We start from the raw sequence: 16,574 nt of genomic DNA on the forward strand, positions 1-16,574 counted from the left end.
GTATAGGTATATAAAGTATCGAACCATAATCTCTGTTATATACTTAACCATGCTTAACCAACTGAGTGATTAGGGCAGAGATCAGTGATGGACTTAAAAGTTTTTACTTTAGATCACCAGGCCATCGTGCTTATGTCCTTGTGTAGTTCATTACCATCCTCACCAGTTAATACATTTCCGGCTTTTCTGTCATGTGTGGCCACAGCCTCCGCAATTCCAACATCTACTTTTCCCAATAGCTTCGGATGCATCCTTTCTGGTGACTTGTTTTACTTTTGACTGCTGCCAATCTTATAGGTATTTTTATCTGATCAATTTCTCTACCACCACCTCCTGATGGATCACAATTTGAGTGGAGCATCTGAAGATGAGATCTGGGGCTGGATTCTCCGTGTAGTATGTGTGAAACCCCCTAACAAACATACCAGTAGGGGATGAATGCTTAATTGGTAGAATAATGCCCAAAGGCAAGATTAGCACAGGATAGTTTAACGTCCTAATATTTAATCTGTTGGAGCAACTTTGAAACATGTCAATGCACACACTTCATAATATGAAAGGTAAATAAAGCCCAGCCTTGATTTGGGTCCATTGCACAGTTTATAGTGTACAGCAGTCAACTGTATTCTTATTGCCTTTCATACTACACGGAATTGTGTTCGTCGACGGGGCGGAGAATCCACAATGACATCGAAATCGGGGGGGGGGGGGGTGCGTTCTATGCTCCGCCTCTTGAGCGGATGGCCTGAGGCCCGCCCCACGATGCTCCGGCCGAGTTCCCGACGGTGTGGGACATGTGGGGCGAAATTCTCCCAAAACGGGAGAAATCGTCAAACTGCCGTAAAACCCGGGCGGGTTTTACGGCATCGCGCCCCTTCCCGACGGGGGACCGATTCTGGTCCCCCGTCGGGGCTAGCAGCCCGACGTCGGAGGCTCCGACAAGTCGGGCTTAACGATTTTCGTTAAGCCCGCTTGTCGGACTTAGCGCCGGCTGACGCGTCATATGACGTCAGCCGCGCATGCGCAGGTGGGAAGACTCCACCCGCGCATGCGCGGGTGACGTCATCGCGTTTTTGCGCGGAATCCGCGCATGCGCGGTCCGGGATGCCCCTCAGCCGCCCCGCGTATTGATACTGCGGGGCGGCGGAAGGACAAATAGTGCGCGGGCATCGGGCCCGCTGCCCGCGATCGGTGGGCACCGATCGCGGGCCCATGGCACCCTTGGCACGGCCGTGGTACTGCCGTGCCAATCGGTGCCATGGTTATTTTTTTCCAGGTGGTCACGACGTTTTTACGAACGGCAGGACCAGGTGTGTTTGCCGTTCGTAAAAAGGTCGTAAAGGGCTGGGACTTCGGCCCTTCTAACAGCTGTGAATCGCTGCCGGCCGTAAAAAAACGGCGGCAGCGATTCGTGTCGGGATTTCGGCGGGGGGGCGGGAGAATAGCGGGAGGGCGTCAAAAAAGTCGGGAAGGCCCTCCCGCTATTCTCCCACCCGTCGTGGGGGGGGGGGAGAATTTCGCCCGTGTGGTCTCGCCCATCGGGAACTCAGCGTGGTGGCCGGGGGAGAGCCGATCCGGCAGCTAGAGCACGTGCTGGGGGGGGTGGGTGGTCCGTGCGCGAAGCCAGCCGGAGTGGGGGATGACTATTTTTGCGGTACAGGTCTGCGGGCTGTGTCCGCCACAAAGCACGGTGTGGCCGCTGCAGGTGGTGCGGCCACGGACCCGGCGATGCTCTGGGCCGTATCGGCAGCTAGAGCTCTATGCTGCCTGGCTGCCAACCCCCCACCCCTCTCGAGCCGGGAATCGGCCGTTTGCGTCAGTTTTCCTGCCGTAAAACACCACCATTTATACGCCTGCGTGGGGACTTAGTCTCCCAAACGGAGAACCCAGCCCACAATATTTTATCTGTTGAATGTATGTATGTAATGAAAACTCTTCTTTTTTATGGCAAATTAAAGATCTCTTACCCCACAGTAACTGTCTTCATTGAATATTTGCGGTGGAAGAGCAGTAGGATTGCCTGTTCGGCCTCTCATTTCTTCCAGAAGTGTTTCGCTGACTGAGATATCTATCCACTTGTACTTAATTTTTTTAATGTCTAGCACCCTTTCCACTTCTGACTGTTGCGATCTGATCTAGGAGCAGTAAAGAATCTACTATGAACTAAAATAGTAATCCATCTTTGGCACTTGTCATGATACAAAGTCAACAAAAAGGAATTAAATCAGACAGACTGGCATCAATCCAGTCTTGTCCAGTTCACTGTCGCTGGGTCAAAACCCTACAACTCCCTCCCTAACAACACTGTGTCTGTACCTACACCACGGTGATAAAGTAACAAGATCAGAGCCCATGGTATTGGGGATAAGATATTAGCATGGATAGAGGATTGGCTAACTGATAGAAGACGGAAGGTGGAACCTTACCAAAAAAATGGCAACGTGTCAATTCCGGTGAGAGAGTGGGATTTCTCAGGATTTTGAGCTTCTTGAAGAAAGGTTTTTCCGCCACGTGAACCATACTGGTCCTGGTGGTCTCCCACTGATTTGCTCCCCCTTCCGAAATTTAAACAGTGCAATCATTGTGGAGCTCCATATAAACACCTCTCCACCACTTGTTCCAGATCCAGGGTTGGCAGGGGGTAGGAATGTTAGACTGCCAGGAAATCAGCTTGAAGGTTTTCAGAGGGAGCCCTCAGTAGACTCCATGAGGAGGAACTGGACTTGGCAGACCTATCCTGGCTGCACTCTAGGAAGCAGCCCACCAGCAAGGAGATGATCCCTGCCTGGGAGGCTGTAGCAGTATTAATGTACCAGCTCGAGTTCCAACCCTCTCAGGGGGCCATGTCTCACAGCCAGTACATGGGACAGGGTGGCATAGTGGTGCATGTGCTGCCGTAAAGTGATCCAGGCCCTCTGACCCGAAAGTACGCCCGCCAGGGGCATCGAAGGCCATGGGACGTGGTTAGCAACTGGCTGCTTCCACCTCAGGTGTGCATTCTGGGGACACACCTAGATGTAGTGGTAGAGCTAGGAATGCTAAGCGCATCGAGGATCACTGAGGGCGCAGGGGAATGGGGTGGGAGTGGGGGGCTAGTAAGGTGGTGGGGGAGGAGGCGGCACCATCGAAGGGTGGGGAATTGTATAATACAATAAACACCCTTGTGCACAACCAGTATGATGCCTCTGTCACTTTCTTCCGCTATGTGGGGCAACCTCCGAACCTTGGCCCATCTCTCCAGGCAACCCACCCAACCTTGGAACTCACCCATGCTCTAGCCATGGACATGTCCCCGGAGCTGTGTCCCATCCCCTGAGTGTTTGTATGTTGGTTGCTGCGTAGTGTGTAGTGTTGTCTCCTGCAGTGTTCAGGCACAGCATCCAGGTATCAAGTTGTGATTGGGATGCTAGGCAATGACGTCCACATGCTGCAAGGCCTGCTTACCCACCGGAATCCACTTGTGTGTGAAGTGCTTATTTAACTACGATTGCCGGTTCCCTATTATCAATAGTCTTCGGCCACACAGCCAGATGCCTCGGCAGTTGATGGGGGTTATGGGTGGTCGGTGGGCAGGAATAGGGTTGCCACTGGACTGGGTACACATGATCTAGGGATTGGCATGGTGGTGCTGCGTGCTGTTGCCCCCTCCCACAACACGCACTCCCCCACCCTCCCATGGCGGCCAACCCCTGCGGAGGGTTTTCCCAACCTTTGCCGAGCACTGGGATGGCAAGCCCAGTGCCCCCAGGCTCTTTGCCTGTGAGCAAAGATGGCTACTCAGCTCGGCTCCCCTCAGAAGTCCTTCTGTCGGGTTCACATTTTTCAAAAGGACTACTAATTAGCACCAGCGTGACCACTTGCTGGGGAGGCCGTTGGATATTGGGTGGCTCTGGTTAATTGTATGAAAATAGGGCTTCAGTGCTGATTATTGATTTCTCGCCATGCTACGGTGAGATCCTGATTTCGCCCATGGGTGTGGGCTGGTTGCATCATAAACTGTTTGGCACCTGGCATGGTTCTCGTTTTCGGCCTCTCCCGCTATTCACCGGCCTCGTTTTGTTTGAGCGGGAGCGCAACAATGCTGGAGAATCGCGTGTGTGTGTCCCCCCCCCCCCCCCCCCCGAATCTGGCCATCTCCAAGCTGATGGAATTGCCAAAGTTGTGAGAATCAGGAAGAGATGACAGCATCTCTCCTTTAGAGGAGGCAAAAAAGAGGCGTCCAATCGCCTTCTGACTGAGGAGATGGTGCCATCAATGGAACGCAACGAGGCCAAAACTGCGAGGGTGGCATCTGCAGTGAAGACCATGATGCACCATGTGCACTCGATCATGTTCTGTAGACTGGCCGAAGTGAATGATGAACTACAGAACATGTAATTTAAATAATTTATTGTAGAACATCTGTGTGATGAGATAACTAAGACAACTAAGATAAATAAAATAATAAACTACTAACACGTGTGTGCGTGGGTTTCCTCCGGGTGCTCCGGTTTCCTCCCACAGTCCAAAGATGTGCAGGTTAGGTGGCTGGCCATGATAAATTGCCCTTAGTGTCCAAAATTGCCCTTAGTGTTGGGTGAGGTTACTGAGTTATGGGAATAGGGTGGAGGTGTTGACCTTGGGTAGGGTGTTCTTTCCAGGAGCCAGTGCAGATTCGATGGGCCGAATGGCCTCCTTCTGCACTGTAAATTCTATGATAATCTATGATTAATCTAGGACAAAGGTTCGGCAGAACATCGTGGGCCGAAGGGCCTGTTCTGTGCTGTATTTTTCTATGTTCTATGTTTAACACTAATCAACTATTGTGGAACTACTGCAAATATGTCTATCCTCCAGCATATTCCTAACTCTCAGATCACAGGGTCATGTGATGGGTTTACAAGGAGGTCGGAGGTCACGCATAACATTATGTACAAACTTGTCTTATGCATATCATCACATCCCCTTTCCTTTGTAAAATAAAATTATTCACGTGTTATGGGCCAGGGTTCAGAGAATACCAAAGTATATCATGGTATATCACCTGATCCACAACTTTTAATCGATTTTGGTTATGGGGAGCACACGGACCCACTTTACAGGTGATGCAACAGAGATCCAAAGAATCTTTAAAACAAAAACAATGTTTATTCTATGAATCCTGTTAACATTTTATAAACCCACAGTAAACATCTTACCAACTGCCAACACTGATAACCCCCGGAAAGATACAGTACTCTAACCCTTAGTAATTTCCAACTGAAAGCGAAACTAAAACACAGCCAGAAAGAGCTTTCAGCTGAAAACGAAATTAAAAGGCAGAGCAGAGCCCAGCTCCACCCACACAATGACATCACTGCAGCCATTTGATAAAACACACTTTTCTTAAAGGGACTAGTGCATGACACATGCATTAAAGTACTTTTTACATTTCATCATAATATGCATAGCTATGTACAAGTTCAATCTTTCTGGCTTGTGCCTTATTCTTGTGGATCTTCTCAGTGTCTGCTGAACTGGCAAGGGTTCTTCATGTTCTTTAGTATTTGTTTCCTGAGTTTGATGTTCTTCATGTATTGACTTATCATCCTCTTCTACTTGCTCCGTATGTTCCTCCGATGTTTTAGGACTGTTGTATGCTTTTTCTGGTGGTTGCATCACAAATGGTTGCCATACTTTGAGCACAGCTCTTCTATTCTTTCTCAAGACAACACCCTCATCTGTAATAATTAGATATTATGAGAAAAACTGAAGAGGGAGAATCCGTCAAAGAAAGTCGTGCATTGTTGGTCTGAGGGATCAGTATTTAAAAACTCTGCGACCAGCCTGAACGAGTTCGCCACTACAGTAACTGACTTCATTAGTAAGTGTATAGAAGACTGTGTGGCGGGGGGTATTTGCAGACATCTTCAACCTCTCTTTACAACAATCAGAGGTCCCTATCTGCTTCAAGAAGATGACCATCACCCTTGTACCAAAAAAAGCCAAGCAGTGTGCCTTAATGACTATCGTCCAGTGGCTCTGACATCCATCATCATGAAGTGCTTTGAAAGGTTAGTCGTGGCACGAATCAACTCCAGCCTCCCGGATTGCCTTGATCCACTACAGTTCACCTACTGCTGCAACAGGTCCACAGCAGACGCCACCTCCATGGCCCTGCACTCTACCCTAGAACACCTAGATAACAAAGACACCTATGTCAGACACCTATTTATCGGCTACAGTTCAGCCTTCAACACCATCCTTCTTTCGAAACTCATCTCCAAACTCCGTGGCCTTGTCCTCGGATCCTCCCTTTGTGACTGGATCCTGAAATTTTCTCTTTTTTAAAATAATTTTTATTGAAACATTTTGTATTTATACAACAAACAGTAATGAAAATAGCAACGGTCTCTACAATAACATACATAACGCCCCAGAACCGTGACAGTTCGTACACCGAACCCCCCCCCCCCACCCCCCCAACCCCAATGACCAACAAAATAAATTAACAAATTAAATTAACAACATATTAAATTGAATAACCGTAGAACAAATAGATAACACCCCCCCTCTCTTCCCCCCCCCCCCCCCCTCCTCCCCCCCCCCCCCGGGGTTGCTGCTGCTATTGACCCATTTCCCTATCTCTGAGCCAGAAAGTCCAAGAAAGGCTGCCACCGTTTGTAGAACCCTTGTACTGATCCTCTCAGGGCGAATTTGACCCTTTCCAGTTTGATAAACCCCGCCATGTCACTGACCCAGGTTTCCACACTTGGGGGCCTTGCATCCTTCCACTGCAGCAAGATCCGTCGCCGGGCTACTAGGGACGCAAAGGCCAAAACACCGGCCTCTTTCGCCTCCTGCACTCCTGGCTCCGCCGCAACTCCAAAGATCACAAGTCCCCAGCCCGGTTTGACCCTGGATCCTACCACCCTCAACACCGTCCTCGCTACCGCCTTCCAAAATTCCTCCAGTGCCGGGCATGCCCAGAACATATGGGCATGGTTCGCAGGACTCCCCAAACACCTGACACACCTATCTTCACCCCCAAAGAACCTACTCATCCGAGTCCCGGACATGTGAGCCCGATGCAGCACCTTAAATTGAATGAGACTAAGCCTCGCGCATGAAGAGGAAGAGTTAACCCTCTCCAAGGCATCCGCCCAAGTCCCCTCCTCGATCTGCTCCCCTAATTCCCCTTCCCACTTAGCCTTCAGCTCCTCCACTGATGCCTCCTCCCCCTCCTGCATTACCGTATAAATGTCAGACACCTTCCCATCCCCGACCCACACCCCCGAAAGCACCCTGTCCCTTGCCCCCCGCGAGGGCAGCAAAGGAAATCCCTCCACCTGCCGCCTAGCAAACGCCTTTACCTGCAAGTACCTGAACGTGTTCCCTGGGGGGAGCCCGAATTTCTCTTCCAATTCCCCCAGGCTCGCAAACCTCCCGCCCATAAACAGGTCCCCCAACTTCCTAATGCCCACCCTGTACCACCCCCTAAATCCCCCGTCAATGTTCCCCGGGACGAACCGATGATTCCCCCTTAATGGAGCCTCCACCGAGCCCTTCACTTCCCCCCTGTGCCGCATCCACTGCCCCCATATTTTTAGGGTCGCCACCACCACCGGGCTCGTGGTATACCCCGTGGGAGGGAGCGGCAATGGCGCTGTTACCAGGGCCCCCATGCTCGTGCTTCCACAGGACGCCATCTCCATCCTTTTCCATGCCCCCCCTCCATCACCCATTTACGCACCATTGACACATTGGCCGCCCAATAATAACTCGAAAGGTTGGGTAGCGCCAGCACCCCACCCAACTCTACCACGCTCCAGAAAGACCTTCTTCACTCTCGGAGTCCCACGTGCCCACACAAAGCTCAAAATGCTACAAGTCACCCTCCTGAAAAAGGCCCTGGGGATGAAGATGGGCAGGCACTGAAACAGGAACAAGAACCTCGGGAGCACCGTCATTTTGACGGACTGCACCCTCCCCGCCAACGACAGTGGCAGCATATCCCATCTTTTAAATTCCATCTCCATCTGCTCCACAAGCCTGGTGAAATTGAGCTTGTGAAGAGTCTCCCAGCTCCTGGCCACCTGCACCCCCAGGTACCTGAAACTCTTCCCTGACCTCTGAAACGGGAGCCTTCCAATTCCCTCCTCTTGGTCCCCCGGGTGCACCACAAACACCTCACTCTTGGCCAGATTCAGTTTATAGCCTGAAAAGGCCCCGAACTCAGCCAACAGCTCCATCACCCTCAGCATCCCTCCCACTGGGTCCGCCACATACAGTAACAGGTCATCTGCATACAACGACACCCGATGTTCCTCCTCACCCTGCATCAAACACCTCCACCTTCCTGACTCCCTCAACGCCATCGCCAAAGGTTCGATTGCCAGTGCAAACAACAAAGGGGTCAGGGGGCACCCCTGCCTGGTCCCTCGGTAGAGCTGGAAGTACTCCGACCTCCTCCCATTCGTAGCCACACTCGCCATCGGGGCCTCATACAGTAGCCTCACCCACTTAATAAACCCTTCTCCAAATCCAAACCTCTCCTGCACCTCCCATAGGTACCCCCACTCCACTCTATCGAAGGCCTTCTCCGCATCCAGCGCCATCTCCACCTCCCCCTCAATTGCCGGCATCATAATGACATTTAGCAACCTCCGTACATTCGTATTCAGCTGCCTTCCCTTAACAAAACCTGTCTGGTCCTCGTGTACAACCCCTGGTGGCCAGGATCTTTGCCAGCAACTTGGCGTCTACATTAAGGAGAGATATGGGCCTGTACGAACTACACTGCTGGGGGTCCTTGTCCCTCTTTAGGATTAAGGAAATCAGCGCCCGCGACATCGTCGGGGAGCAAAGCCTCCCCCTCCCATGCCTCATTAAACGTCCGCACCAACAGGGGGCCCACCAGGTCCACATACTTTTTATAGAACTCTACCGGGAACCCGTCCGGCCCCGGCGCCTTCCCAGACTGCATCTGCCCAATCCCCTTAACCAGCTCCTCCAGCTCAATCGGCGCACCCAGCCCCTCCACCTGCTCCTCCTGCACCTTCTGGAAAGATAGCCTGCCGAGAAAACTCTCCATTCCCCTCCTCTCCACCGGTGGCTCCGACCGGTACAGTTCCCCATAAAAGTCCTTGAAGACCTCATTCACCTCTGCCCCCTTCCGCACCACATTCCCATTCTTATCTCTCACTCCAGCAATTTTCCTAGCCGCAACCCGCTTGCGGAGCTGATGCGCCAGCATCCTACTCGCCTTTTCACCATGTTCATACACCTCCCCCCCCCCCCCCCCCCCCCGTGCCTTCCTCCACTGTGCCTCCGCCTTTCTGGTGGTTAACAAATCAAACCTAGCTTGTAGGCTATGCCTCTCCCCCAGCAATCCCTCCACTGGTGCCTCCGCATACCTCCTATCCACATCCAGGAGCTCCCCCACCAGTCTCTCCCTCTCCCTCCTCTCCGTCCTATCCCTGTGGGCCCGGATGGATATCAGCTCCCCCCGAATCACTGCCTTCAGGGCTTCCCAGACCATCCCCACCCGGACCTCCCCCGTATCGTTAACCTCGAGGTACCCCTCAATACTTGCCCGGACCCTCCTGCACACCTCCTCCTCCGCCAACAACCCCACATCCCGACGCCACAGCAGGCGCTGGTCCCGTACCTCCCCCATCTGGCCGAATACTCGGCCTCCTCCACACTCGGAATCAATCCCCTGCTCACCACGAAAAAGTCTATTCTGGAATAAACCCGATGGACGTGGGAGAAAAAGAATATTCCCGCGCCCTTGGCCTCCCAAACCTCCAGGGGTCCACCCCTCCCATCTGGTCCATAAACCCCCTCAGCACCTTGGCCGCCGCCGGCCTCCTACCCATCCTAGAACTGGACCGTTCCAGTGAAGGATCCAGCACCGTATTGAAGTCCCCCCCCCCCCCCCCCCCCCCCCCCCCATGATCAGGCCCCCCACCTCCAGGTCCGGGATACGTCCCAGCCTCATAAAGCCCGCATCATCCCAATTTGGGGCATACACATTAACTAATACCACCTTCTCTCCCTGTAACCTACCCCTCACCATAACAAACCTATCCCCCTTATCCGCCACCACCTCAGATGCCTCAAACAACACCCTTTTCCCCACCTGAATCGCCATCCCCCGGTTCTTCACATCCAACCCGGAGTGGGAAACCTGCCCTACCCACCCTTTCCTCAGACGGACCTGGTCCGCCACCTTCAGGTGGGTCTCCTGGAGCATCGCCACATCCGCCTTCAGCCCCTTCAAATGAACAAATACCTTAGCCCGCTTAACCGGTCCGTTCAGTCCTCTCACATTCCAGGTGACCAACCGGATCAGAGGGCATCCCACCCCCCTCCCCCGCCGACTAGCCATAGCCCGTCGACTGCCCGCCCCAGGCCAGCACACCCCGCCTGACCCAGTCCCCACGGCGACAGCACCTCTCCTCTACCCCCCCGGCCCACACCGGCTCCTTCCTGACTCGACCAGCAGCAACCCGGTATCTCCCCCCCCCCCCCGTCCCTCCCCCCCAGGCTAGGACCCCTCCTAGCCGCGACACGCCCTCCATTGTACTTCCGTGGGTCAGCTGACTTCTGCTGACCCCGGCAACTCCCGCTAAAACTCAACCCCTCCTGACGTGGGATCATCCCCCCTCCTGCCACTCCCCTTGGCACCGCTCCAGCGCGGGAAAAAAACCCAGTAGAGGCCTCACCCCCACCGCCAGCTCCACCCCTCCAGCTCCGCAACGCGGGAAACCAGAGGAAAGCCCGCGCTTTCGCACTGCCCCACCCCACCCTACTGACGCAGCTCCCAAATACCAGCCCCATCCCATCCCCCAACCCCATATAGAATACAACAAGCCCCCAACATCCCCCGCAAAATACAGACCTCAGACCATACCCACCCCCCCCCCCCAGAAAACAGAGCAAAACCCACATAAAGAAACCATGTCAAAATTACAAAAGTACAGAAAACACAGCAACAGCAAAAACCAGCAATATAACAATACAACCGACCCCGCAACCCCCAACCCCTAGTTCGAGTCCAGCTTCTCCTTCTGCACAAAGGCCCACGCCTCCTCCGGGGACTCAAAATAGTAGTGACGATCCAGATAAGTTACCCACAGGCGCACAGGCTGCAACATCCCAAACTTTACGTGCTTCTTATGAAGCACCTCCTTCGTCCGGTTAAACCCGGCCCGCCGCTTAGCCACCTCCGCACTCCAGTCCTGGTAGATCCGCACTACCGAATTCTCCCACTTGCTGCTCCTCACCTTCTTGGCCCAGCGCAGCACGCACTCCCGATCACTGAACCGGTGGAACCTCACCAGCACCGCGCGCGGGGGTTCATTCTCCTTGGGCCTCCTAGCCAGTACTCTGTGGGCTCCCTCCAGCTCCAGGGGCAGATGGAACGACCCTGCCTCCACCATCCAATTCAACATGCTGGCCACGTAGGTCGGCAGATCCGACCCCTCCAGACCCTCCACAAGGCCCAAGATCCTTAAATTCTTCCGCCTCATGCGGAGATCCAGCTCCTCAAAGCGGTCTTGCCACTTTTTATGGAGTGCCTCGTGCACCTCCACCTTACCCACAAGGACCACGGCCTCCTCCTCTCGTTCAGCGGCCTGCTGCTGCAACTCCTGGATGGCAGCACCCTGGGTCGTCTGGGTCTCCATCAGCTTGCTGGTTGTTTCCTTCAGTGAGCTCAGCAACTCACCCTTATTCCGCAAAACAGCGCAGGAGAGCAGCTTGCTGCTTCTGCGCCCACAGCCTCCACTACTCGGGTGCTCCGCCGGCCGCCATCTTGGATTCCTTCCCCCGCTTTTTCTGGGGAGATGCTGCCGTTTTTCTCCTTGTCCCACTTCGATTTCGAAACATAAATTGCGGAGAATGTTTCTCCCAACACCTTCTCCCACCGGGAAACGTCAAAAAAAGCACCGTTTGGGGTTCTAAAAAGAGCCCAAAAGTCCGTTAAAATCGGGAGCTCCTAAATGTGCGGCTTAGCACGTCATCACCACAACCGGAAGTCGATCCTGAACTTTTCTAACCCACAGGCCACAATCAGTAAGGATAGGCAACAACACATTCTCCATGATCATCCTCCACGATCATCCTCAACACTGGTGCCCCACCGGTGTCCTCAGCCCCCTACTATATATTCCTTATACACCTATGACTGTGTGGCCAAATTTCCCTTCAACACGATTTTCAAATTTGCTGAAGACACCACCGTAGTGGGCTGGATTTCAAACAATGACGAGACAGAGTACAGGAATGAGATAGAGAATCTGGTGAACTGGTGTGACGACAATAATCTCTCCCTCAATGTCAACAAAACGAAGGAGATTGTCATCGACTTCAGGAAGCATAGTGGAGACCATGCCCCTGTCTACATCAATGGGAGCAAAGTAGAAAGGGTCGAGAGCTTCAAGGTTTTAGGTGTACAGATCACCAACAACCTGTCCTGTTCCCCCCCATGCCGACACTACAGTTAAGAAAGCCCACCAGTGACTCTACTTTCTCAGAAGACTAAGAAAATTTGGCATGTCAGCTACGACTCTCACCAACTTCTACAGATGCACCATACAAAGCATTCTTTCTGGTTGTATCACAGCTTGGTATGGAGCCTGCTCTACCCAAGACCGCAGGAAACTACAAACGGTCGTGAATGTAACTCAATCCATCACGCAAACCAGCCTCCCATCCATTGACCCTATCTATAATTCCCGCTGCCTCAGAAAGGCAGCCAGCATAATTAAGGACCCCACGCACCCCGGACATACTCTCTTCCACCTTCTTTCGTCAGCAAAAAGATACCAGAGTTTGAGGTCACATACCAACCGACTCAAGAACAGCTTCTTCCCTACTGACGTCAGACTTTTGAATGGACCTTCCTCGTATTAAGTTGATCTTTTCTCTACACCTTGCTATAACTGTAACATTACATTCTGCAGTCTCTCCTTCCTTCCCTATGTACGGTTATGCATTGTTTGTACAGCATGCAAGAAACAATATTTTTCATTGTATACTAATACATGTGGCAATAATAAATCAAAAAAATGTGAGTTTGGACCTGCTTGCCACAGTACCTTTGCCTGTTTAGACCGTCCATTGCCTTTGGAGTCTTCTACTCTCACCGTTTCCTCTGGCTGCAGAGGTTAAAGTCTTTTGGTAGACCTATCATCGAATCCCTCTGCCTCGTTTTCTGAGCGGTCAATTGTTTTGTTAACAAGTGGTTCACGAGCACGTGAGGAAATCAAGGTAGAGTCGTTCGTAGTTGCCTGTTCATCAACATTTGAGCAGACGAGAGACCATTGACTAACGGTGCCGAATGGTAGCTGAGGAGTGCAAGATATGTATCCTTGTGACTGTCGCGTGCTTTTCGTAGGAGCTGTTTAACGATATGCACTCCCTTTTCATCCTTGCCATTCGACTGAGGATAATGTGGGCTGGAAGTAAAATGTTGGAAATCATACTGCCGCGGAAAATAATTACAGTCAAAACAAGGACCATAGCCTCAAAATAAGGAGAAGTAGATTTAGGACTGAGCTTAGGAGGAACTTCTTCACCCAAAGGGTTGTGAATCTATGGAATTCCTTGCCCAGTGAAGCAGTTGAGGCTCCTTCATTAAACGTTTTTAAGATGAAAATAGTTTTTTGAAGAATAAAGGGATTAAGTGTTATGGTGTTCGGGCCAGAAAGTGGAGCTGAGTCCACAAAAGATCAGCCATGATCTCACTGAATGGCGGAGCAGGCTCGAGGGGCCAGATGGCCTAATCCTGCTCCTAGTTCTTATTATCGCTCCATCACGTTCTTAATAACACATTCAACAAGTGTAAATGTGCTATCTCGGGTAGTTCCAGAAATAGTCAATGACCAGAAGATACACCTTTCATAAAATAATGAATGAAAGCAAATTACTGCGGATGCTGGAATCTGAAACGAAAGGGAAAATGCTGGAAAATCTCGGCAAGTCTGGCAGCATCTGGAGGGAGAGAAAAGAGCTAACGTTTCGAGTCCGATGGCTCTTTGTCAAAGCTTGACAAAGCTTTGACAAAGAGCCATCGGACTCGACGTTAGCTCTTTTCTCTCCCTACAGATACACCTTTCCGTTGAAATGGAAAAATCCATGCCAACCTTCTTCCACAAAGTAGTGACTGTCTTGCCCATCTGCATAGGTTCCTTGTTCTGCCTGCGCTGTACTCTTTGGCAGGTTTCACAGTTCTCCGCCATCAACCCAATGTCCCGGTTGATCCCAGGCCAATAGACTGCCTCCCCGGCTCTCCTCTTGCACTCCTCCATTCCTAAGTGCCCTTCATGCAACTTGATGAGGATCATTGACCGCAACAGAAATCCATTAACGTCACGTAATTCTGCTCAAATATTGTAGAAACTTGAAAATTATTCTTTTGGCCATCCTTCATGAATGTACTTTTTGCAAGATAGTGTCCTTGGCAGTTTCAACTTTAATGACCTTTGACTTGTTGTCAGAGACAGGCAGAGAGTCTGAGACCACCATGTTTACGTAGACCTGTATGTCCTCTTCCAACTGGAGTGGTTCCTTAGTGCAGGTAGCTCAGGAAAACGTGTCAGCCACGATAAGATGTTTACTCGGTGTATACACCAACTCCAAATCATACTGCTGCAACTTCATGAATATTCATTGCCGTCTCGGCGACATCTCACTGAGATTTGTTTTACGATGGTGACCAGTGGCCTCTGGTCCGACTCCACAATGAAGGTTGGAAGCACCATACACAATCCTGGAACTTCATTATCTAATTAATGAGCCCAAGACGTTCCTTTTTTTTTGATTCGTGCGTATCGTCATTCAGTGTCGTACATCACCCTGGATGCATTCGCCACTGGCAGCCAGTCTCCTTCCAGATTCTGCTGGAGCAGGACCGCCCCTAAGCCATCCTGTGAAGCATTGGTTGAGATTTTTGTATTCTTGGTTAGGTCACAAAATGTGAGAACTGGCGCCATGGTCAGCGAAACTTGCAGTGTCTGCCACTCTTGTTTGTGGTTGCTGGACCACTGGAATGCAGCATCCTTCTTTATGGTCTCCCTCAGATGTGCTGTTTTGACTGCCAAGTTGGGGATGAGTTTGCCCACAATATTTATCATGACGAGCACTCTTAAAATGTGTTTTTTATCCATAGGGTGTGGCATCTGCAGAATTGCCCTTATCTAGATCGGACTGAACCCCTTGTGCGGACAGCTTGTCTCCCAGAAGATGCACTCCGACTTGATATTTCTCCCTGTTTAACGTCAAACCATTTTTCTTGATACTCTTTAGAACCCTTGAAAGTTGTTTACCATGTTCCTCCCGAGTCGACTCCCAAATAATAATGTCATCCACATACACACGGACTCCTGGAATTCCTTCAACTATACGCTCCATGGCATGATGAAAGATCTCTGAAGCCAAAATGATGCCAAATGGTATTCTTATATACCAAAGGGTGTGTTAAATGTGCATGTTTTGGTGCTTTCTGTGTCTCGTTTCAGTTGCCAGAAGCCTTGTCAAGCGTCAATTTGCTGAAGCAAGTTGCTCCTGCCATTTCACACATTATCTCCTCCCTTTTTGGTATAGGGTAGTGTTCCCTTTTAATATTGAGATTCAAATCCTTCGGATCCAGGCAGATTCTTAGGTCCACATTACGCTTCATTACACAGACCATGGAATTAACCCAGTCTGTAGGGGCTTCAATATGTTTAATGACACCCAAGACAGTCATTCTCTTTAGTTCTACCTTTAGTTTATCCCTTAATGACGCCGGCACACATCTTGGTGCACGAATCACAGGCTTTGCATCTTCCTTCAGCTGAATCTTGTACGTGTATGGTAACGTACCAAAACCTTCGAAATTTCAAGGAAATCATTCAATATGGCGAGGGATGAGGGCCTGCTGCGGCATTGTCTGCACCATAGACCCATCAGACTAGCTGTAGCTCCTCACACGTCTCAACTCCATTTATAGACTGCCACCACCACAGAAAATTTCAACATGCAGATTTTGATTTTGACATCACGCTCACATGCACCTAATGACGAGATTTTGATGCCATTATAAATCTCTCAATAATACTGTTCTGGTAACTATTTGGTTGAATTTGCAGCTTTATTACATTAGACAGGTTGATGAGGTTGGCCCTCACACCAGTGTCGAGCTTGACTGTTATGACTGTGCCATTTATCTTTAATGGCACCATCTATTTATCTTTATGATTCACTATTGCTTCAATTCACTATTGCTGCCGATTAGTACAAATACATTGTTATTTCGTAGGACTTGAGTCTCCTTGTCTTCGCTGGAGATCACGTCTGCAAAGAATGTGTCCTCTCGGCACACATCATCAATAGCACTGATCCTCTGTTTGTTCAGGCCTTTTCCTTGTATAACATTGGGTTGCAAAATGATTCCTGCCATTACAGATGGCACATGTTTTTCCATAAGCAGGGCATTGCCGTTGCATATGCCGTTTGCCACATCGCGGTCACAAAATGGAGGATCGGGTTGGCCGCTCAAAATGGCCGCCCGCACTCGGAGCACGTTTCTTACCAGGCTGTGTCACCGTCACCTTCTTTGGGGTTAG

At 50.9% G+C, this 16,574-nt stretch overlaps 1 protein-coding gene across 1 annotated transcript in view; it reads right to left on the reverse strand.

The window, feature by feature from the left end:
* LOC119968590 (SH3 domain-binding glutamic acid-rich-like protein 3) overlaps nt 1–16,574 on the reverse strand; it is a 30,294-nt gene that overhangs the window by 10,729 nt on the left and 2,991 nt on the right. The window contains exon 2 of the mRNA XM_038801217.1: nt 1,968–2,135. Within this exon, the coding sequence (XP_038657145.1) occupies nt 1,968–2,135 (168 nt within the window). The remainder of the gene's footprint in view (nt 1–1,967; nt 2,136–16,574) is intronic.

This window comes from Scyliorhinus canicula, chromosome 7 (assembly GCF_902713615.1).
Source record: "Scyliorhinus canicula chromosome 7, sScyCan1.1, whole genome shotgun sequence".
NCBI lineage: Eukaryota > Metazoa > Chordata > Chondrichthyes > Carcharhiniformes > Scyliorhinidae > Scyliorhinus > Scyliorhinus canicula.